The sequence below is a fragment of the Perissodus microlepis genome, chromosome 6 (genome assembly GCF_051167445.1).
Source record: "Perissodus microlepis isolate ML-2025 ecotype Zambia chromosome 6, ASM5116744v1, whole genome shotgun sequence".
Classification (NCBI taxonomy): domain Eukaryota; kingdom Metazoa; phylum Chordata; class Actinopteri; order Cichliformes; family Cichlidae; genus Perissodus; species Perissodus microlepis.
In genome coordinates this window covers 41,102,299-41,124,725 of record NC_140466.1, presented here as the reverse complement: position 1 = coordinate 41,124,725, position 22,427 = coordinate 41,102,299, and the positions used below count along the sequence as shown (strand labels likewise).

General features: G+C 43.0%; 1 protein-coding gene across 1 annotated transcript; it reads right to left on the bottom strand.

Moving 5' to 3' along the window:
- Positions 1-2,201: 2,201 nt before the first annotated feature.
- Positions 2,202-20,306, bottom strand: LOC146386260 (E3 ubiquitin-protein ligase TRIM39-like). The gene is made up of 11 exons (XM_084932354.1): positions 20,208-20,306; positions 16,073-16,589; positions 9,318-9,471; positions 7,073-7,168; positions 6,632-6,721; positions 6,393-6,536; positions 4,974-5,121; positions 4,686-4,730; positions 4,551-4,577; positions 4,160-4,335; positions 2,202-3,854 (listed from the first exon to the last, which is right to left on the bottom strand). Exons 2-11 carry the CDS (start codon positions 16,576-16,578, stop codon positions 3,486-3,488), a joined length of 1,755 nt encoding a protein of 584 aa, XP_084788480.1. The 5' UTR covers positions 16,579-16,589; positions 20,208-20,306; the 3' UTR covers positions 2,202-3,485.
- Positions 20,307-22,427: the final 2,121 nt, after the last annotated feature.

Genomic DNA, 22,427 nt, shown 5'->3' with positions numbered 1-22,427 from the left:
AAAGGCTTTTTTATTTCCATTCATCAATAAACGATTTAATCATTGTAATTATTCTATCAACTGTTTCAGTGATGAGTGTTTCTAAACAAAGTTTATAATATTAGAGGGAATATTTAGGCATTTCTCTGCCATACATACAGATGACTGCCATAAGCACCACGTCCACATGTTCACCTGTAAAATCTAAAAATCAGGAAGAATTTCACCAGCAGCTCCCTGCAGGCTGCTATCGCCCTCCACACTCTGCTCTAATCACATCACGACTCACATCCAGTGGTAATACATCACAGACCTATATCTAATCTTTATTAGATATAAAAAACAGCAGCTGAATGAACCCAATCTAATCACAGGACAGAAAGATCTTACTGAAGTCATCAGTGACCTGAGTGAGAAACTCTTGGTTCTCGATCTCACTGCTGTGTTTGATACTGTTGTTAATGACATTTGAATTAAAAGGTTTCATGATTCAGTCAGTTTAACAGGTCAGGTTCCTGATCGGCTCTCAGCGTATCTAAAGAGTCGACATGTCTTACATTTCAGTTATCTGTTTTAGATCTGCACAAATGTAAAATCAGTCACGGGTTCCTGGTCAGGGGTCAGGGGTCTGTCCCTGGACCACAGTCACACTTGGTACTGTCATAAGGAAGCATATTATATATCCTACCATTCCTATGCAGATGATACACAGTTGTACTTCAACCTTGGCTTGATTCAAACACTTCAAGAACTTTGTAGAACTGCACAGAGACGAGGCAGAAATATGTACTGTCGTGCAAAAACAACAGAACCTCAGTTCCTATTTATCCTCCCTTTCTCTTAAACACAGTGAGCGAGTCAGCCACGGCATTATTCTGGTAAGATTACCACAACTGGTTTCTTACAGAGACCCTGCAGGCATGCATGCAGTGAGATCTCTCAGGTCATCACAGCTCTTGTTCCTGTCCTGTCTGGCAGCTTTTTCAATCACAGTTATGATCTGAATGCTCTGTTGTGCCAAACACACGTTGCTCTATAACCTCTCTATGGGCTCGTTTGGTTATTTATTCATTTCTATTCACCTTATTTCAGTTATTACATATATGTGGCGCACAGGATGACCCTAACTGCCACAGCTGTAAGAAAACATACATGAAACACAAAAAGGGGGCCCAGGGGTCAGGGGTCAGTTCTTGGGAGCAAGCAGACCTGAGATCAGTTACATCTGTGCTGAGATTCAAAAACTCGCATCCTTCTTCTCAGTATCTGTGTGTGTGTGTGTACGTGTGTGTGTGTGTGTGTACATGTGTGTGTACGTGTGTGTGTACGTGTGTGTGTGTACGTGTGTGTGTGTGTGTGTACGTGTGTGTACGTGTGTGCGTGTGTACGTGTGTGTGTGTGTGTGTACGTGTGTGTGTACGTGTGTGCGTGTGTACGTGTGTGTGTGTGTATGTGTGTGTGTGTGTGTGTGTGTAGCACCAAGTTTAAGCATCTTAAAGTCTTTGACCTGAAACAACCTCTCTCTGTCTCAGATAGCATCAACGTTTTGCACTGTGACCGTCTAAAAGTCATCCATGGAAATAATTCCAAACATTCAAACCATGCTTGTCACATGTCACAGAAAGGAACAAGGAAATGACAAAGACATGTTTGAAGTCACTAAGATAACTACGACAGGTAGATCCTTTTTATCTGCATAACAGAGAGAGTGCATTCCCACAGTACGTCGACCTCTGACCAGCGCCCCTGTACAGGAAGTCTGGACTGGATCTCTGTTCCCAGAGTCCTAATGCCTGATCCTACGAGTATTACCCAGCAGCCAGTGCAGAGTTCAGATGGAGCAGATGCGGGTGAGGGGACTCGCTCGGCTCTCACTGCCCCACTGTCCGAGTGCCGTCCCTGCTTTTGTCTGATAAAAGAAAGCCGAGCCTCCGTCAGCCACATTCGTTATGGCAGCTTGGTAATTAACCAACCAACCAACCGGTAATTAACCGGGTTCATTTTTGGGTTCTGGACAGTAGGTCACACGGGCCTGTAACCAGTAAGAGCTATTCACACTAAAACTGGTTAATGCTCAAATTCTTACCTTCACAAAGGGTTAAAAAGGGAATGTCCACAATTTAGTCTTTTAGTTGCTGGAGTTTTTTTTAAGTATTTTAAAAAAGAAAAGCAAAAGCAGAATCAAATTATATTCATAATCACATAATAATGATCAAATCACATCAATTATACTTATTTAATTAATCTAAGAATTTATAAAGACAAAATAATAATCACGAACAGTGACAGAGGTGGCAAACATCATTCTTACATCAGTGCTGCCGTGCTCCGAATCACATATGTGTAAAACCCTCATTCAAAAACTCCACTGATTCTACTTCCAGATGATTCATCAGTAGAACACAGAATAGGACATTAACACAGAGAACATATTGTCACGCCCCGCTCTGGGGGTACAGGAGCGCAACAAGGGTTAAAAAAAGGTGCCCCGGTCCCCAAAGTCAGAAACAGCCAAGTCACAGATGAAGGTGAGGTTTATTGCTACATCAGTCGTACCAAAACTGAAAGCAGAAACTCCAGGGTGAACCAAAATCAGCCAAAGTAACAAAGGAAACAAGCTTTTCCAAAGAAGTGCTACCTAAACTAGACGAGGACAAGCGCTACCCCAAACTCCCAAATTTAATAAACAAGAGAAAACGTACAAGAGTAAGTGGGCTTCAGTGCTGTTTACAAATGGACAAAGCTGTTTACAGTACTATACACTATCCTAGCTGTTGTCAGGACACACACAGGGATTAAATACTATGACTTGGGCAGCTGAGCACAGGTCTGCTGGAGACAGCGGCAGCCAATCAGAAAAAGGAGAGACTGCAGAGACTCTTAAAGGCACAGAGCACACATAAAAAATGTAGTCCAGACATACCAACACACACACTGATTCATGACCAAAATATGGCCCTTGTAAATATTTTAAGGAAAATATTTTCCCATTTTTAATGTGATGACAGCAACACATCCTAAAGTCCAACTTTAGGAACACAATGAAGTGTTTCTTTTTGAGGACGCAGCTTTCAGGATTCTGTGCAGCAGTCTCTAAACGTCTGACGGCCGAGGAGAGCACTTCCTGATATAACAGTCCTGGCTCTTCTTTGGTGTCATTTTTGTTTCATGATGTAGTAAGTGTGCCTTTCCAGAAGTGTAAACTGCCAAATCCACAGGCACTAATGCGACTCCATGCCATCGGTAATGCAGGCCGTTGAGCTGAGGCTGAAAGCAGGCCAGATGGCCTCGCTCATCTTTAGTTTGACGGATGCAGAGTCCGTATTTTCCAGAAAGAATTTCACATTTTCTGCCAATATTAATCACAATGGCAGCTTTAGCATATGCTAACCAAAGGCCATATTCTTCTTTATTGTGCTGCAAAGAATAAAATGATCAGTTATTAGTTGCAGATGTTTCTGTATCCAAGTCTTGAAGCAGTACTTTAAAGCACTTGATATAGTTTATCATTCTGTCATTGCAACAGGACAGATGATTAGTGGAGCCTCATTCCGTCCCGATTTATTTGTACAGGGGCTGAAGAATGGATGGATGGTGTCAGAAAAACTATCTGTGAATGTAAACATTAGCACTTTGGCATCTACGTTGTAGAAGGACAACAGTCCCTTGTCATAGTCAACATAGATTCCCACCCGGGATGGTCTGATGTGAACCGTCAAGTTGGTCGATGGTTCTGTTCTGAAGGCAAACTCGGACTGATCCCGAAGGCTGAGAAACCAGTATCCATGGGCGGGGCTCACGGTGATTTTACCCTTACGGTTGATGGACCGACTGGCCACGCCGAGGTCCCAATCAGTCTTCCCCCCTACCTCCACCTGTAAGAGGACATTGTGGTAATGATTAATTTAGACATTGGACACCGAATTTGCAGTGCGCTTTGATCTTTAATGTGGATGCCATAGTTTTTCCAGTTATGATGGGAGATCCCCCATATGTTAAAAAAAGAAATTAAAAACACTAATTAATCAGTAATTTAGCAAAAAGAAACATAAAATCTTCTCACTAAACTCAAGATGTCATAAAGCTCCCCTCGCTCATGTCTCCACGTCCCCATCAGATGGACTGCTTTGTTTGTACATAGAGAGTTTAAACTAAAAGAGCTTGTTTCCATATTGCTTACCTCCCAGTAATGGCGCCCTGAGTTGAAGCCCTGGTTGGCCAGCAGACACACTACCCGGTCAAAGCGTTTCGGGTTGTCTGGTACCACCTGATGGCGATCTCCACAGTGAACCCTCTTCCCATCTGCTGAGACGGTGAGACGTGGGTGGGCTGTGGTGGGATCCAAAGTGATGTCAACTGACAGATACAGTGATAGAGCAATGGTTAGTTCCTCCATCCTGTAACACTGCTGACTTGACTTGAGTTCGGGTTAAAGATGAATGATGTCCGGTACACAAGTTGGACAGAAAACTGTAAATGCCAAAACGTCTTTGAAATGGAGTTTCTAAAAACCTGCCAGTTTAACTCGGGGCTCAAACAAAAGTAAACGCTAAAAGGATTTAAGTCCATACCTGCATATTCTTGAACCCTCCTAACCTCTGCAAAGAAAATGTGATAAATTGACTTCTTGACATTTTCTTCAAGTCATTTATTTGAAGAAGAATATTAACATGTAAAGAATTGTGTGCTGTCATTAAAACACTTACTCAGGTTGGGTCTAGATAAAGACTGGTTTGATGACGATTGCTGACCTACCAGTGCGGAGAGACACATTTTTGTAATGTTCAGTTAATATTTGATGTTTGTTAATGAAAACATGATCATTCAGAGTTTGAACTTAGAATTACATAATGCTAGGATGGTCTTTTTTGGCTACGTTGCTATTGTACAGACGTTCCATTGAGTTGCAAAGGTTTAGAGACACTATTTGCTCTTTTGAATTTTCAACATGACTTTACTGCCCAGTTTAACTTGAGGTGGGAATGAAGACTTACAGATTTCTGGCAGTATTCGCAGCTCTTTGTGAAACTGCTCCATCATCTGATTGACAGACCTGAGAATCACACCTGACGTCAGCTGAGATGACACAGAGACTCCGGACCAGTTCTTAGCCTGCCGAGGTGCAGACAGGGAAGGGAACGTCTGCAGGGGGATAGGAATGTCATAAAGACATACAGTCTATGTTACATATCATGTTAATCATACTATATGCTCAAAGTAGCCAAATTCCAGTTACTTAGGGCCAAATAACAAATTCCAGTAATCACCGATTTCATTTTCATCGGCGGTTTAGGAAAAGGTCCACCCTGGCTGCACTCTCTTCTGCACCTCTCTCATGCACTGTCCTTCAAACTCATCCATGTACTCCTTACATGTTCACCTGTCTCCCTCTCATTGAACTCTGTCCAGGTTCTACTAACCTTCATTCTCTCTTCTCTCCAGAACATATCTGCTTGTTTTCAGACTCTCGTCCATGCACTCCCTCCCCTCACTGCAGATTACATCTGGAAACATCAGTAGTTTCTGCTGGAAAGGTAGTTGGCAGTGGTTCCTGGAGTTTGCACCAAAAACCTCCCAGTAAATGCTTTGGTTGCTAGCAGATTGCTACTGACTACCTACTGGCTGAGCAGGAGTATAAGGTGTGGCACAAACCAGAAATGCCTACAAAGTAGAAGTTGTGCCTCAGCCACAGCCGATGTGTTTCAAAAGACACATTTAGTTTAAGCCTGATCTTCTCTTTTTCTTGTTTCACTTCAGCTCAGAGAATCTGTCGATTCCAGTGAACTACAGTGCTACAATATGCTGCTGACCAAATGAATCACAAACTTTTTGCCAGCTGGTTGGGGAAGGCTTCTTTTCTAATGACTGGTCGACTGGTCCAAGGCTTGAGGAAGAAATTTCCCACTGACTAACAGAAACCTCTAGCAACTGAATGGGCGACGCTCATCAGCTTTATTCACTCGTTCCCGTTGCCACCACGAGCACCTCTACAACCCTCTCCTCCCTGGTCACGTGTCTGCACCCTAACAAACGCTGCTTATACCGAACTGTTCTGTGAGCGTGACGGGGGCGCCCAGGCTTTTAGTGCTATGTGTGTAACCGTGGCTCTCACAATTCTCTGACAATCATTTGGTAGTTTTATGCAAACAATAACATAAAAGCATCAGGAGTAAAAAAAAGTGAGTGGAGAAGACATTTTCATGTCTCCCAGCAGCTAGTGCCTCTAGCAAGATGAGTAATCCTGATCCAGGGTTTCACATCTCTGCATCTCAATTCTCACCTCGTCAGTATATTCCTTAACTGGACTTTTAGCTGCTTTCTGGATCTGTTACTGGGAGTAACTAGTGGAGCACTGCAAATGTATTACGTCTGTATTATTTTATCTGGTGCCTCATTTCATTATTTATTCATACCTTGAGAAAGAATATGTAGTCCTCAGACAGAGCCAGCTGACTCAGTGCTGAGCTCCTCCGTTTAAGCTCAGCTATTTCTTCTTCCAGCTCTCTCAGCACGCTCTGAGCTCTGCGCTCTGCCGCTCGAAGAGTCATCTCTATCACCTGGGTGCCACAGAAAGGGTGTGTTCATGAATATGCCGACAATACTTTGAGACAAAAATAGTGTGTGCAGTATGATTGTCTCTGTAGTTGGTCACCTCCAAGACTTCAGCTTGGCAGTGCTCCACGCTGGAGATCAGCTTGGAAAAAGCACAAACGGCTTCATCCGTCTCTCTCTCTGCAGTATCCTGATTAAAGCACGAACAGCAACCAGCGGAAAAGTAGAAAAGAAGAATTCAGAGACAACCATAAATGCAAAATGTGACAAACTAAAGTGTGCTCACTTTTGGTATCTATTCTGTCATTTTCTTTTCTGAGATATTTCATTAAACGTGAACAGCTCGGCCACATGAATACAAACAGTTTTTAAGGACAAGAGTCAGCTAAAGATCTCTGCTCTCTGATTGGCTCCTGGAACAATGTAGCATGCTATCTTAACAAAACAAACAAACAAACAAAGTGCACGTGTGAGAGAATAAATACATACGATCCATAAGCGAAGCTTCTTCCTGCAGTCGTGTTGACACCACATCACTCACCTTTATCTCTCGCAGGGAGCTGTGTACCTCCTCCACTTTTCTCTCTCTCTCACTGATGAGCTCCTTTAGCTCCGCCTCAGTAACACCTAACTGAGCCTGTATGAGACAGAAAACACACACTGTGTCTAATAACCAACGCATTAAACATGCTCTGCTGCAGTTGCATGTTTATATACAATTAGATGCACAGTTTGTTTGTCAATGACAGTTGACTTTGATTTAAAATCAACTGTGGGAGTGTCAACTGACAAACACTGAAAATATGATTGAAGTGCAGATCTTCAGCTTTAATTCAGGGGTTTCACAAAAACGGTGGAACCAGGTATCTGTGTTACTGCTGATAGAAGTAGTATGAATTCTGATGAGTGAGAGAAAACATGATTGGATAATGGGCCAAAGCAAAAGCAACCGAAGAGCAGTGTTGGTCAAGTTACTTGAAAAAAGTAATCAGTAACTAATTACCGATTACTTCCCCAAAAAAGTAATCCTGTTACTTTACTGATTACTTATTTTCAAAAGTAATTAATTACTTAGTTACTTAGTTACTTTTTAAAAACACGATTTACAACCTGAATAGGTGATAAAGTGATAGATCTGTCAGCCCAATTCTACTTTTTCTGCATAATCCATCATACAAAATGTAATCAAATGGAAAAGTCTCTTTTTTTTAAACTTGTTTTATTAGTTTTAATCTTTTAACTTTATGCATCAAGCAAAAAATTTAATTATATGCACCATTCTCTGACTGGAAGAAATTAGTTTAACATTTAAACCTATTTTCTGCACATTCCAGCACATAAAATAATTATTTTTTGTGTTTACACTCAGTCTTTTAAATAGATGCAAAACACAGCAGAAAATAAATAAAGTCAAAGACTCGCGGTCCTGTTGCTCTATTTTCACCTGTAAAGCAGGAGTGGGGCAGGCGGAGGTTTACCCTGGTGCAGGTGTGCCGCAGCGGTCAGTGGAAGAATCCGCGAGTTTCTCTGTGAGTTTCCCATTACGTGGTAGCTACTCGGTGCTTGTTTGAAAGTTTAGGGGTTTTTTCGCTGTAAAAAGAAGTTTTCTTCCCACGCACAGCGGACACTAATGTTTTTGTCACTTTTTATGGAATCAAACTCAAAGTAAGGTCAGTACTTCCACGCTTTAAACGCTGCACGCTCATACTCTCTCCGCACTCGATATATTATCCACTGTTGATCTGCACACAGCTGTTGTCACGAACGTCGCACTCGCTTACGTCACTGACATGAGACACTCTCGCAAAAAAATCACGGTTTTAGTAACGCAGTAACGCAGCGTTCCTACGGGAAAGTAACGGTAATCTAATTACCGTTTTTGCAATAGTAATCCCTTACTTTACTCGTTACCTGAAAAAAGTAATCAGATTACAGTAACGCATTACAAGTAACGCGTTACTGCCCATCTGTGCCGAAGAGTTTATCAAGATAAAGAAATGGGATATTATAACAAAGTCAGTCACCCTAACTCAACTCTATAGAGCAGCTTATTGAATACAAAACTGAAGGCACAGAGACACACGAACAAGCAGCAGCTGGAGATGGTTACAGTTTAGGGTTCGAAACATCAGGGAGCCGTTTTTCATTAAAATATTAAATACAAGTCTTATATTTAAATGTGTGTGTATTAATACATAATTCAACTTTTAAAAATTAAAATGTTGAAAATACTCTCGTTCACCTTGAGCCTCTGAAAACGCGAGACTGTGTAGAAATGCTTCTAATTCCTGAACAGTGAGTGCAGGAGTTTTGCTAAAGCTGCTGAATTAAAGCTGAAAGCCTGCAGTCACATCTGGATTCATCTCAATCCACTGTGGTTCTGCACAGACACAAACCTAGAGACATAGTTCTAACAGACTGTGCATGATAGCACAGCTGTGTGGTCCAGACCAGAGTTTAGCAGTGAGGATGTTCACAGCTCCACCTGATACTCTGACCTTTGGACATGCCAGTCCAAACTGGAATTCATCGTTCCAGTTATTCTGTTGTGAAAATTAGAATCATGCCATGACAGCATATCAGGAGCCTGTGAGGAAAAAACCTTCAACATTTTGAAAATTAAAGAAATACATATCAACATCACAATAACTGTAAAAATTCCCAAACCTACAACAAAGTTGCAACAAATCCCCGCAGCATGATGGTTTAATCTTCTCAAAAAGAACTTTTACTAAACCAGCCAGTGAGGCCCAGTTAGCTGTGAGCCAACCACCACATGCACAAACCTTCTTCAAGTGCCACTCTCGTTTGGCGGGAGTGATGCTGTGTCCTAGGTGATCTGACGTCCCCACACACGTGCTGCACACGCACACGTTATCAGTGCGACAGAAGAATTCCAGACCTCTCAGGTGGATGGGGCACGGCGGCAGATCCGAGTCACTGGACATGTCAACATTTGAATAAAGCCGTAACATGTAAGTGACTGATTAACCTGTCGTCTGGTTTCCAGGACATATTATTCAGTTGTTTACAGTTTGACACGTGTATGGTTACATTTAGCTGTTAACACAAAAGGTTTCCTTACTCTGCTTTTCTTATTTCCTGTCATATGTACACTGATACTACATGCAAACACTCCTCTAAACAATCTGTTTCACACAGTTTTTTTCCCGTCCTACATGTTCATGATGTCATACTGACGAGATATCTTTGTGAACACAGCACAACCACTCACCTCCTGTTCAAACCTCCTGTTTGCAATGGGCAACCAGTCAAGAGACACTTGTTTTAGGCAGTGGGTGACCTGAGCAACACCCAGTATAAAACAAAAGATGCTTTTGAGCTGTGAGTAATGCAAAAATACTCCAGTGGTCTAAAAATGAGAATAGGAGGCCAGAAACGTGCACCATACAAATGTTTCTGTTGGCCAACTGTTGTAAACATCAGTACTAAAACCTTGTCTCACTTGAGGACTAATACCATTAGTAATGGTTAAGAAGTCTCAGTACTCCTTCCAAGAGGACAACCATTACTAGAGTCTGCGTCTGTTGTTTTAAAAGTGAAGAAGCCTCGTGGATGCCAGGCCGGATGTCTTCACAAACCTAAAGAAGCCCACTCGCCTTCTCTTCAATCGTTTGAAACTGCTGAGGTGGTTTAATAACATGTATATTTCAATAAGTGATGAAACATTTGAACCTTTTTCTTTTTTTCCAAAGGAGAAGAGTGGAGGGGCTCAGGTCGTTCTAACGCAAACGACGACTCGTGCTATTCATCGTAACAAAGGGAATCTCTGTGGCTTTGGACTGTTTATCAAACAGGCATAAACATAAAATGTGCTTAATACTGGAAAGTAGTTTTGTTGTAAAGTTCAACAGTCGGCGTGGTAAGGACTCCCTGAGAGCAGGGGTCGGAGACTATCTGAAGCATTTTAGCTCAAACTACCAAACAGCCACGAGGTGCTGATCTCTGCCATACAGCAGAGCACAGAGCAGCCAAACGACATATAACACTGTTATTAGTTTACAAACCCACGAGGAATGAAAAGTATTAGCAGGTTGTCTAGGCCTATATGTTTTTAAGACGTGTCTATAGTTTAACTAATTGATTTGTGTGAGATGGATGTTTATTCACGTAAAATCTATGAGTATGTATTTGATTGTTTTGTTCATTTTCCGATTTCTCGCTCCCTCATCGGGTCTGCTTGTCCACTGCTGCTGTTGAACTCAAGATGGCGCCGGTGAGGTCGGCTGCCGTCACGACTGCTCCGACCACCTTTTCTTTGTCTTTGTTTTTTAAGTTAGTTTTCAGCGTTTCTAAATCGGCAAAATCATCACCATTGGGTACATTAGGTATGACAGTGACACTCTTGTTTCTATTGGTATACAATGTACTCACAATTCGAAGTTTTTAACTCCGGATCCGAGCTGGCCGAGTGAGATCTTGAGGGAGAACAAAGGGAAGCGGCGGCCTAGAGGGAAGGAACAGGCTGAGAGCTCGTGCACACCGCACACCTCTGCCTAGCATCCTGCTCGCCAACGTCCAGTCACTGGAGAACAAGCTTGATGACCTCAGGGCCAGGATAAAGTTCCAGAGAGACATTCGGGACTGCAATCTCCTCTGCTTCACCGAGACATGGCTGAACCCAGCGGTGCCGGACCACGCCATCCAGCCGGCCGAGTTCTTCTCGGTTCACCGCATGGACAGGACACGGGACTCGGGGAAGTCAAGGGGAGGCGGCGTGTGTTTAATGGTGAACAACAATTGGTGCAACAGTGCGAACGTTGTTCCTCTCACACGCTCCTGCACACCAAATCTGGAACTACTATCCATCATGTGTCGTCCTTTTTATCTACCTCGGGAATTTACATTGGTCATTATAAGTGCCGTTTATATTCCACCACAAGCGGACACGGTCACCGCCTTATGCGAGCTGCATGAGGCACTCACACAGCACCAGACACAACACCGGGACGCTGCGCTTATTGTGATGGGGGACTTTAATAGTGCCAACCTCAAACGCACAGCGCCGAACTTTTATCAACACATCACCTGCCCCACCAGAGGTGAAAGGACACTGGACCACTGCTACACTACGGTCAAGGACGGCTACAAGGCACAATCTCGCCCTCCGTTTGGCAAATCCGATCACGCCGCCATCTTCCTCATGCCAAAATACAAACAAAGGCTGAAACAGGAAGTTCCGGTTCAGAGGAAGGTCGCGCGCTGGACGGATCAATCGGTGGCCGCGTTACAGGACGCACTCGACGACGCAGACTGGGACATGTTCAGAAACAGCTCCGATGATGATGTCAACGTGTTTACGAAAGCGGTTGTGGGATTCATCGGGAAACTAGCGGATGATACCGTGGAGACAAAGACTATCACAACGTTTCCCAACCAGAAGCCGTGGGTGGATAAAACCATCCGCGACGCTCTGAGATCCCGCACCGCTGCCTACAACACGGGACTCACGACGGGGGACATGGACCCGTACAAAGCCGCGTCATATAACGTGCGGAAGGCGGTGAAAGAGGCGAAGCAGCGCTACGGGAGGAAACTAGAGTCACAACTCCAACAGAGTGACTCTAGGAGCCTGTGGCGGGGACTAAGGACAATAACGGATTATAAAGCACCAACAACCGGTATGACGAACGCGGCCGTGACTCTGGCAGACGAGCTGAACACTTTCTATGCTCGCTTCGAGGCTGCAGCTAAGGACTCCAACGATGCTAGTGCTAGCGGCGCTAACGGCTGCAGACAGGAAGATACTGCCAGCACCGGAAACGTGCTCGTCATCTCCGAGCATGAAGTAAGGAGAGCCTTCAAGAGAGTGAACACCAGGAAAGCAGCAGGACCAGACGGCATCCCAGGTCGTATCCTCAGAGACTGCGCATACCAGCTAGCTCCTGTGTTCACTGAGATATTCAACATCTCTTTATCTCAGTCGGTGATCCCCACATGCTTTAAAGAGTCCATCATTGTTCCTGTCCCGAAGAAACCCCACCCTGCTTCTCTCAATGACTATCGCCCTGTAGCCCTCACCTCAGTAGTGATGAAGTGTTTTGAACACCTGGTCAGAGACTTCATCATTTCTTCACTGCCAGACACACTGGACCCGCTACAGTTCGCTTACCGTCCAAATCGTTCCACAGACGATGCCATCTCTCATCTCCGCCACACATCACTCACTCACTTGGACACTAGAAGAGGGAATTATGTTAAAATGCTCTTCATAGACTACAGCTCTGCATTTAATACCATAATTCCCTCCACACTCACCACCAAGCTGGAGCATCTGGGACTCAGCTCATCTATGTATCAGTGGATCTCCAACTTCCTAACTGGCAGACCACAGGCAGTAAGGATGGGCGGACATGTCTCAGCCTCCACCACTCTCAGCACTGGAGCCCCCCAGGGGTGTGTTCTGAGCCCCCTGCTGTACTCTCTGTACACATATGACTGTGTGGCCACTACCATCTCCACCACCATCATCAAGTTTGCTGACGACACCGTCGTGGTGGGCCTGATCTCTGATAACAACGAGGCGGCCTACCTGAAGGAGATTAGGAATCTGGAGAACTGGTGCCAGAGGAACAACCTCCTTCTAAACGTCAGTAAGACAAAGGAGCTGATAGTGGACTTCAGCACTAAGCAGGAGAGGAACTACCAGACCCCCGTCATCAACGAGTGCCCAGTGGAGAGAGTGGACAGCTTCAAATACCTCGGAGTTCACAACACCGTGGTGAAAAAGGCCCGTCAGCGTCTCTACCACCTCAGACGCTTGAGAGACTTCCAACTGCCCTCCAAGGTGCTCAAGAACTTTTACTCGTGCACCATAGAGAGCATCCTGATGGGAAACATCTTAACCCGGTTCAGGAACAGCACCATGCAGGACAGGCGAGCTCTACAGAGGGTTGTGCGGTCAGCTGAGCGCACCGTCCGCTCCGAGCTCCCTGACCTGCACTCAATCTACAGCAGGCGGTGCTGGACCAAGGCCAGGAAGATCGTGAAGGACCTCAGCCATCCCAACAACAGACTGTTCTCTCTGTTGAGGTCAGGAAAGCGATTCTGCTCCCTGAAGACCAACACAGAGAGACTGAGGAGGAGCTTCTTCCCGCAGGCGATACGGTCTCTCAATCACACCACCACACAGTACTGACCCACACATATAGTTCTTACACACACACTGGACATTCTGGACATTGTTTTTCACTTCATCACTTAATCACTTTAAGCATATTTGCACTGCACAAGACACTAAATAATGTGGCTTGCACAACACTGGTCATTATATTCTTCATTTCCAGTTAATACTTGTACAGCTGCTGCCATTGTATATATATATATATTTATATTTCTTCATACATTCTTATATAGTTCTATACTGTGTATTGTGTATTTGTTGTACAGTTATTTTATTTTTCAACTTTAATTTATATATTTTATCTTATTCTTTCCCAGTTAAATTTACCCTTCATTCTAATTTGTGTTGTACAGTTATTTCATTTTTAACTTTAATTTTTATATTTTATTTTATTCCTTCCTAGTTAAATTTACCCTTTTTAATTTTCATATTTATTTCCTATCTTATTCATAGCCTTTTCTTTTTTTCTTTAGGTCACGAGCAGTTGTCTAAGCATTTCACTGCATATCGTACTGTGTATGACTGTGTACGTGACAAATAAAATTTGAATTTGAATTTGAATTTGAATCCTCCCATCAAAGCGTTTCTGCTGTTGTGGCATCAAGCTAATGTGTCCACTTAGTAAATCTGGTCCTCTCTGTGGGAGCCTTATAGCATTTACAGTGGTATGCAAAAGTTTGGGCACCCTTGATCATTTTCATGATTTTCCTTCATAAATCACTGGTTCTTTGGATCAGCAATTTCATTTCCCAGTACCTGCACTGGCCACACAGCCCCACAGCATGATGGAAGCGCCACCACATTTTACTGTGGGCAGCAAGTGTTTCTCTTGGAGTGCTGTGTTCTGTTTCCGCCATGCATACCACCTCTTGTTATGTCTAAATAACTCAGTTTTAGCTTCATCAGTCCACAGCACCTTATTCCAGAATGAAGCTGGCTTGTCCAAATGTGCTTTAGCAAACCTCAAGTGACTCTGTTTGTGGCATGTGCACAGAAAGGCTTCCTCTGCATCACTCTCTCATACAGCATCTCCTTGTGTAAAGTGTGCAGAATAGTTGAACGATGGTAAATGGCCTGTATTTGTATAGCGCTTTACTACTCCCTGAGGACCCCAAAGCGCTTTACACATCCAGTCATCCACCCATTCACACACATTCACACACTGGTGATGGCAGCTACATTATAGCCACAGCCACCCTGGGGCGCACTGACAGAGGCGAGGCTGCCGGACACTGGCGCCACCGGGCCCTCTGACCCCCACCAGTAGGCAACGGGTGAAGTGTCTTGCCCAAGGACACAACGACGGAGACTGTCCGAGCCGGGGCTCAAACCGTAACCTTCCGATTACAAGGCGAACTCCCAACTCTTGAGCCACGATCGCCCCCACGAACGATGCACAGCGACTCCATCTGCTGCTGAAATCTCTGCGACAGCTTTTTGTATCCTTCCCTTAAACCATGATGTGAACAATCTTTGTTTTCAGGTCATTTGAGAGCTGTTTTGAGGCTCCCTTGTAGCCACTCTCGAGAGAAGATGCAAAGAGGAGAAAAACTTGCAATTGGCCACCTTAAATACCCGTTCTTATGATTGGATTCACCTGTGTATGTAGGTCAAGGGTCAATGAGCTTACCAAACAAATTTTATGTTTCAATAATTAGTGCTAAAGGTATTCAAGTCAATAAAACAACAAGGGTGCCCGAATTTATGCACCTGCCTAATTTAGTTTAAGCAACTATTGCACACTTTCTGTAAATCCTATAAACTTCATTTCACTTCTCAAATATCATTGCGTGTGTCTCCTATATGATATATTGAAATGAAATTGCTGATCCAAACAAATAATGATTTATGAAGGAAAAATATGAGAATTATCAGGGGTGCCCAAACATATACATGTACATGTGTACAGGATATGAAAATGTCTCCCCACATACCTCACCACTATAGGCATAGACCTGAAAAGTTATAAAGTCAAATTTGGAACAAATAAAAAAAAATATATTAAATAATTTATGCTTTGTTGTGGCACTACTCTCACAAACATTTTTTTGTGGCCCTCAGGTGACTGCTGCTGTGATTTGGAGATATATAAATAAAACTGAACAGTAGAGCAGGTCATCTACTAGCTACAGTGTTAGTGGTTTAATCCCTGGCTGCACTAGTCTGCGTGTCAAATGTCCTCAGTGAAGACAGTAACTCCAAGCGGCTGACACATCCATCAGAGTGTGAATGTGTGACTGCTACATGGGAAGCACTGAAGTGTAGAAAAAGGTGGCTGCATGAACGGGTGAGTGAGGCATGTATAAAGCACTTGGAAAACATAAGATCCAGTCCATTTACTATTAACGTGGTTCAGTCAAATATATTGTAATGCAATATTTCAGTATATTTCGGTACCTGGGGTAAGGTGGTGGGGGGTCGTGATGCTCCGTCCTGACAAAGGGAGCACCATCTCGACTCTGGCTTTGGGGGAGTGCAGCGTGAGGCAGCCCGGGGTCTGGCAGGCGCTGAAAACGTGACATCATTTCTGCAAAGATGTTCTCGGGCATCTCCCCCTGCCTCTGGAATCTGGATGACAGTGGTTGATTATGATGGGAAGGGGACCTGGAAGGCTCCATTCCTCCAAGTATTTCAGCCACAGGAGAGCCGGCCATCTGCTTGAATTGTTCAGTTATTTCCTTCAGGGTCAGGTTGATATGGAGAGCTGGTCTCTTGAGGAAGGACTCTTTGCAGAGAGGGCACTGGTACATTTTTGTACTGTTTCCGTCCCAGTAGGAGGAAATGCAGGTTTGGCAGAAACTGTGTCCACATGGTGTTGTGACCGGTTTGTTAAATACTTCCAGACAGATAGGGCAGGTGAACTGGTCTTCAGACAGGAAGGCAGCAGGTAGTGACATAGCCATTTAGTCTTAAGCTGCATATAGAGACAGACAGAAGATTAGAAAAATATTAAACCGTGTGCATCAGCAAACTATTGAATAAATGTCCCAGACATGAATTTCAAAAGCTTTACTGTTCAGATCTCATCTAATTCTCGTTGCCACAGGAAAAGACTGAGTTTATACAGAACTGGAGCTTGTTCATGGGAACTCCAAACTACACTGAATCAGAACCATCCATCCATTCGCTACCGCTTATCCTTTTCAGGGTCGCGGGGGGCGCTGGAGCCTATCCCAGCTGTCATAGGGCGAGAGGCGGGGTACACCCTGGACAGGTTGCCAGTCTGTCGCAGGGCTAACACACAAGGACAGACAACCATTCACACTCACATTCACACCTAGTGGCAATTTGGATTATCCAATTAACCTATCCCCACAAACTGCATGTCTTTGGACGGTGGGAGGAAGCCGGAGTACCCGGAGGGAACCCACGCAGACACGGGGAGAACATGCAAACTCCACACAGAAAGACCCCGGCCTGATGGTGGAATTGAACTCAGGACCTTCTTGCTGTGCAGCAACAGTGCTAACCACCGTGCCACCGTGCTGCCCAGAATCAGAACCAGAACTCTTTAATTATCCCTGAAAATATGTGTTCAAAATAGAAACAAAATAGCTCTAAAAGATACTAATAGCAAAGAATATTAAATATATATACATGGATATGTATGGTTAAGATCCCGTACTTTGTTATTTTCTCTGTAGAGGATGCAATAGTAAGGCTGGAACTACTGCACTGTGTGCTGTGAATGAAATGGAGGAGTTGTACAGAGATATCCAGAGACAGGAATGATATCCTGTCATTTAGTGGTGCATTATGGGTAATCTCATTCTGCTCCTGTGATTGGCCAGTGAGTGATGGAGTGGATGGAGGTATTATCTTGGGCAACATCCACCTCTCCAATACAAGCTGAAGTGATAAACTTTGAATTATTAGATGTTTTTATCTATCCATCCACCTGTTCTTCAAGTGTCTGACACACCCAAGCCACGCCCTCTGACCAGCTTCCTTCATTTCCTGTCGAAGCACCTGTTGGTCACTGCTATGAAAGATGGGAGCCATATTCCATTCAGCAAGTCCTGGCCCAGCTAACTTACTCAAAATTCATGACCGCAGACGAGGAACAGTCACTGTTACACAATAATATACAGAACAGTGACAGTATTGCTGCAAACACTCGCTTCATCCTGAAACCTGGATGAGCTGGACTGATAGGCTGGTTTCACTCGTCCAGCCTGGATATGCAGTCTGATACAGCCTAACAGCCCCAGTCTTAGCTCATACATTACTATCATTAAAATGATCTCATTATCACCGGTCTAAAGCTCGACTTCAGCAATATCCATCAAGAATCAAAAGTGAAGGACAAACAGGTGCCGAGAGGATTCATGCCCCTTTTTGCTGGGTAACATATAACCTAAGTGTACTCTAAAACATTCATTGTTCGCCTAATCCATCAACTGATTCAGAAGCTCTTTGGAGCTGCTGGCAGCATGATACGTGAGACTCTCAGTGTGAGTGTGCACTTCCTTAACTTAAACACACTAAAGCTAAAACACACAGTGAAAATATACAAAGGAGTAGTTGCGCAAGATCAAGAAATTCAGGCTCGGCTGGAATATTCTCGGCCAGGACGTCATCATTACCGACTTAAACGAGGCAATGAGGAAAAAATCCTGCAAGTCATTCGTGTTTCTTTAGTGTACTGAGATCAGATTGGCAGGATAATATGTATTTATGTCGTATAAGCACATCGCTCCAGCATTCAACAATAAACTGTTATTTCATGAATAAGAGAAGTGAAAGGAAGCCTGCTTATGTCACAGTGACCTCATGAGAGTGATCTTTCTGTTAGTTTCTTCATACCAGGCAGAAATGTGCTGTCGTGTTAAATTAGCAGAATGGAAGCTTCACAAATCCAAACATCAGCTGCTTTTTGTACAGCACTGGAAAAAATGATGGAACACAATATATGAGTGCTTTAGGAAGGTAAAGAAGCAAAACAAAATAAATAACAGACAGATTTACTGGCTCATGAAAACGTGCAAGCAGCCGCAGTACAGGAAGCACCACCAGCATTGTTGAGCCATTGCTCAACCGGTCGCAGCAGATGGCCCCGCCCCTCCCTGAGCCTGGTTCTGCCGGAGGTTTCTTCCTGTTAAAAGGGAGTTTTTCCTTCCCACTGTCGCCAAAGTGCTTGCTCATAGGGGGTCATATGATTGTTGGGTTTTTCTCTGTATCTATGAAGCGCCTTGAGGCGACTTTTGTTGTGATTTGGCGCTATATAAATAAAATTGAATTGAAAAATTGAATTGAATTGAATTGAATTGAAAATTGAATTGAATTGCTCAGTCATGTGGTAAACAATCTGAAGACAGTGATCATTACTGAAATATGCAAGATATCACAGAGCTGTCGTGTATCCTAAAGCTTCCTCAGAGAGAAGATGATAACATTTTATGAAAAGTAATGTGTAAAAACTGTGTGTAACACTTTATACCAGTGCTTTATATTAACACTGGTGAACCTATGATGGAGGTGAAGTTTTGTGTTGTTCTTTCAGTCACAACCTCAGTGCTAAGAAAAAGTATAGGTCACAATTAAACGTGTGAGATTAATAATCACTTTTTTTATTAGACAAAGATGAACTTAACTGAATACAAAACGGGGTTTTTAAATAGTGATTTAGCCACGCCTACCCAGCCCTATGTGAAAAAGTGCCAAAATGGCCTTCATGACAGAAAATCACTGTTGACCAATAAGAACACAAAGACCATGTGAAATTTGACCATTTTGACGATCCCAGAGACTTTGGGGGAAACTCTGGTATAAAACAAAAAAGCTGAATTTGAAACTGATCAACAGTCAGTGTGACCGACAATGACGCAGCTCATCACTGTCGTTGTGATTCTGTTTTTGGTTTATAAATCCAGCTTTGGTAAAAGTATCATGACGGCGCACACATGTCAACAACAGACTGTATAATTGTTGAGCACACTGGTGTCAGAGGCTTATATAAAGTTTCATGTGGCGTAGCGACCCACACCCACGGCTGCCTTTCTCTGCTGATTTCTTTCACGTCATCATGAAACAGATTTGGAGTATCAGACCGTACAGGCATACAGCTCGATAACACCTGCCTGCACAACCATTTCCTGAAGTTACATAGTGAGATCATTTAGCTTTGATATTAAAGCTGTAAAGCTGCAGTATAAACAGGTAGCGTGTGTCGTCTGCCATGTGTGACTTTTATATGCTCAGATAATTTTGTGGTCTGTTGAACAAAGACGTGATTTATGAGTTCTCCACCAACAGCCATGCTTTTACACACTTTCACACACTGCTCATAATCACCTATCGAAAGGTCAAGCACATAACCCATAAGTGTAACCGTGCTCTCTGTGGACCGTCCTCTGGATGATAACATTAAATATCAGTACTTATGTTACATATAGGCATATACAGAGCTTCCTTTGACATAGTACACAGACAGATGACGCTCTACAGGCTGCTGGGTGAACTAATCCTATTCAGACACTAACTAACAACAGGAACAGAGTCCACAGTTCACATGTTAGTTAACATGTCTTACCTGCAGTTTCAGCAGAGAGGTTATATTTGAGTGTTTGTACGAGATGTTCCCTGTAGCTCGTTCCTCTCCTTCTCTTGCTCGTGTCAGTCTGGATTTCACTTTTCACATTCGTGTCATTTTTCCTTACTTCATTGTTTTGTTGATCCCTCCTCTTAACCCCCCCCCCCCACCCCACCCACAACATTTATCCAAACAGACCTGCTCGACAGGTGCAGCTGTAGAGGTATGCTGTTTTAGATAAACTCTGTCTCAGCTCTTTAGCAAACACAGCTCTAATTAGATAATGCACATGCTTTTTATTTCAAGGAACATACAGGACACTTGATGCCCACATCAGCGTTTTGTACACTGTAATGATGCGTGTTTGTTCTGGGAGTTGAAACAATAAAGAGATAAAGTCTGTTTGAGATGCTTCATTACATGCACATGGGTGCATGTAATGAAGCATGTGGGACCAGATATCTGTAACTGCACGTGAATGCATACCTGACACGAACCAAGTAGGTACAACTGGACGTATATGTCAGACTGAGTGTGAGTGTATAGGCATGTATATGTGTCTATGTGTGTGAAAGTGAGAGTGTACGGGAGAAAAACCTCCTAACACATCCCTTAGGAACAAGCACTTGATGGTATACAAGGGGGGGTAGGCGAACTCCAGGCCTTGAGGACCAGCGTCCTGCAGGTTTTAGATGTGTCCTTGATCCAACACAGCTGATGTAAAAGGTTTCAAGTTTTACAGAGGCCTGGTAATGAAATAATCATGTGATTCAGGTGTGTTTACCCAGGGTGAGATCTAAAATCTGCAGGAAAACCAGCCCTCGAGGCCTGGAGTTCCCCACCCCGGTACACACGGATATATTCTATTAATTTAGCATTTTTACCTAACATGTGTCATCATGTTTTCTGCTGATGTAGGCCCATTAAAGGTGTTAGGTGTTGTGTTTTTTAAACCCTGACTCTCCATAATCTACCACCTTGGAAACAGCATGTGCAGGTATTTTGCATAGTCAGGCTTTGGCTCAGAACATTTAAAAAAAATGCGTTGATAACATATATTATAATTTAACAGATTTAAAGATCAAAATAAATTATTTCTAATTAGGGGAAATAATGCAGTAAGCATCTTTTATTATCTAAACAAAGAGGCAAAGTATAGTCATATCTATTTAAATGCACAGAAAGAAATAGAAATCCTATAAATCATACAAATGTCATTCCATGTTATGCAATCTATTGTATCCAATGTTAATAATCTGTGAGATAGATATACATACAACTACATGAAGATTAATCTTAGGTTATATAAATACAGCTTTATGCGGTCTATAAGTGATGACATGATGAATCCTGCTTCTGGGTCCAAACTGCTCTGAGTTTATTAAGGCTGTTGTGTTTTTAACATGTTTTAATGTTTTCTATCTTGTTCCATTTAATCTGAACAAGCCCCTAAAGAAAGGCAGTGATCACTGTCAGCCTCTCTCAGTTTTTATTATCACTGTTCATTTTAAACCCTTCCGGTGTAACTACAGCCCAGCACATGCAGCAGTATATTCCAGTATATAACCATCGGGAACCTTCACGTTAACTTTTATCGAGTGGAAAAAAAGTTAGCTTGTTTATATTATGCTAACATAGCTGTGTCGCTAGCGATCACGTAGCACATCATTATATAGCAGCTAGCCCAACTTCAGTAACCCTACAAACGTCACTGCTGTTTAGTTTTCTGTCTTCATTTATGTTGGAAATGATAGCAGAGCTGTACGTTTGAATTTTTCAGAAATCTCTCAGTCAGAACATGCTATATTATATTTAGGTGGAAGCTAGCGAGCTAACTTCCTGCTAACTTCATTAAATTTTAATAAATCCTGTTTTCATGGATGCCTGGATGTTAAACTTAATTGTTACATCTGGTAAAGCAGCAACGCTGATCATTTTATTACAGATGAAAGAATTTAGACAGTTTTTAACTCTCAGTGATGCCGCATTGTTTGTTTGACTTAGGGACCTGAAACACCTAATGACATCAGACTTAAAGACTGGATTACCTTCTATGGCAGCCATCTAGATCTTCTAAGGAAAAAAACTCCTTGCACTGAAATTCTAACAGTAGACTGTACAAACGCTATATTTATTAAATGTACTTGAAAAACTGTTGAGTGTACATTGAATTGAAGCACATAAAAAAAAAGCATAATCACTATGTTACAATATTTTTTG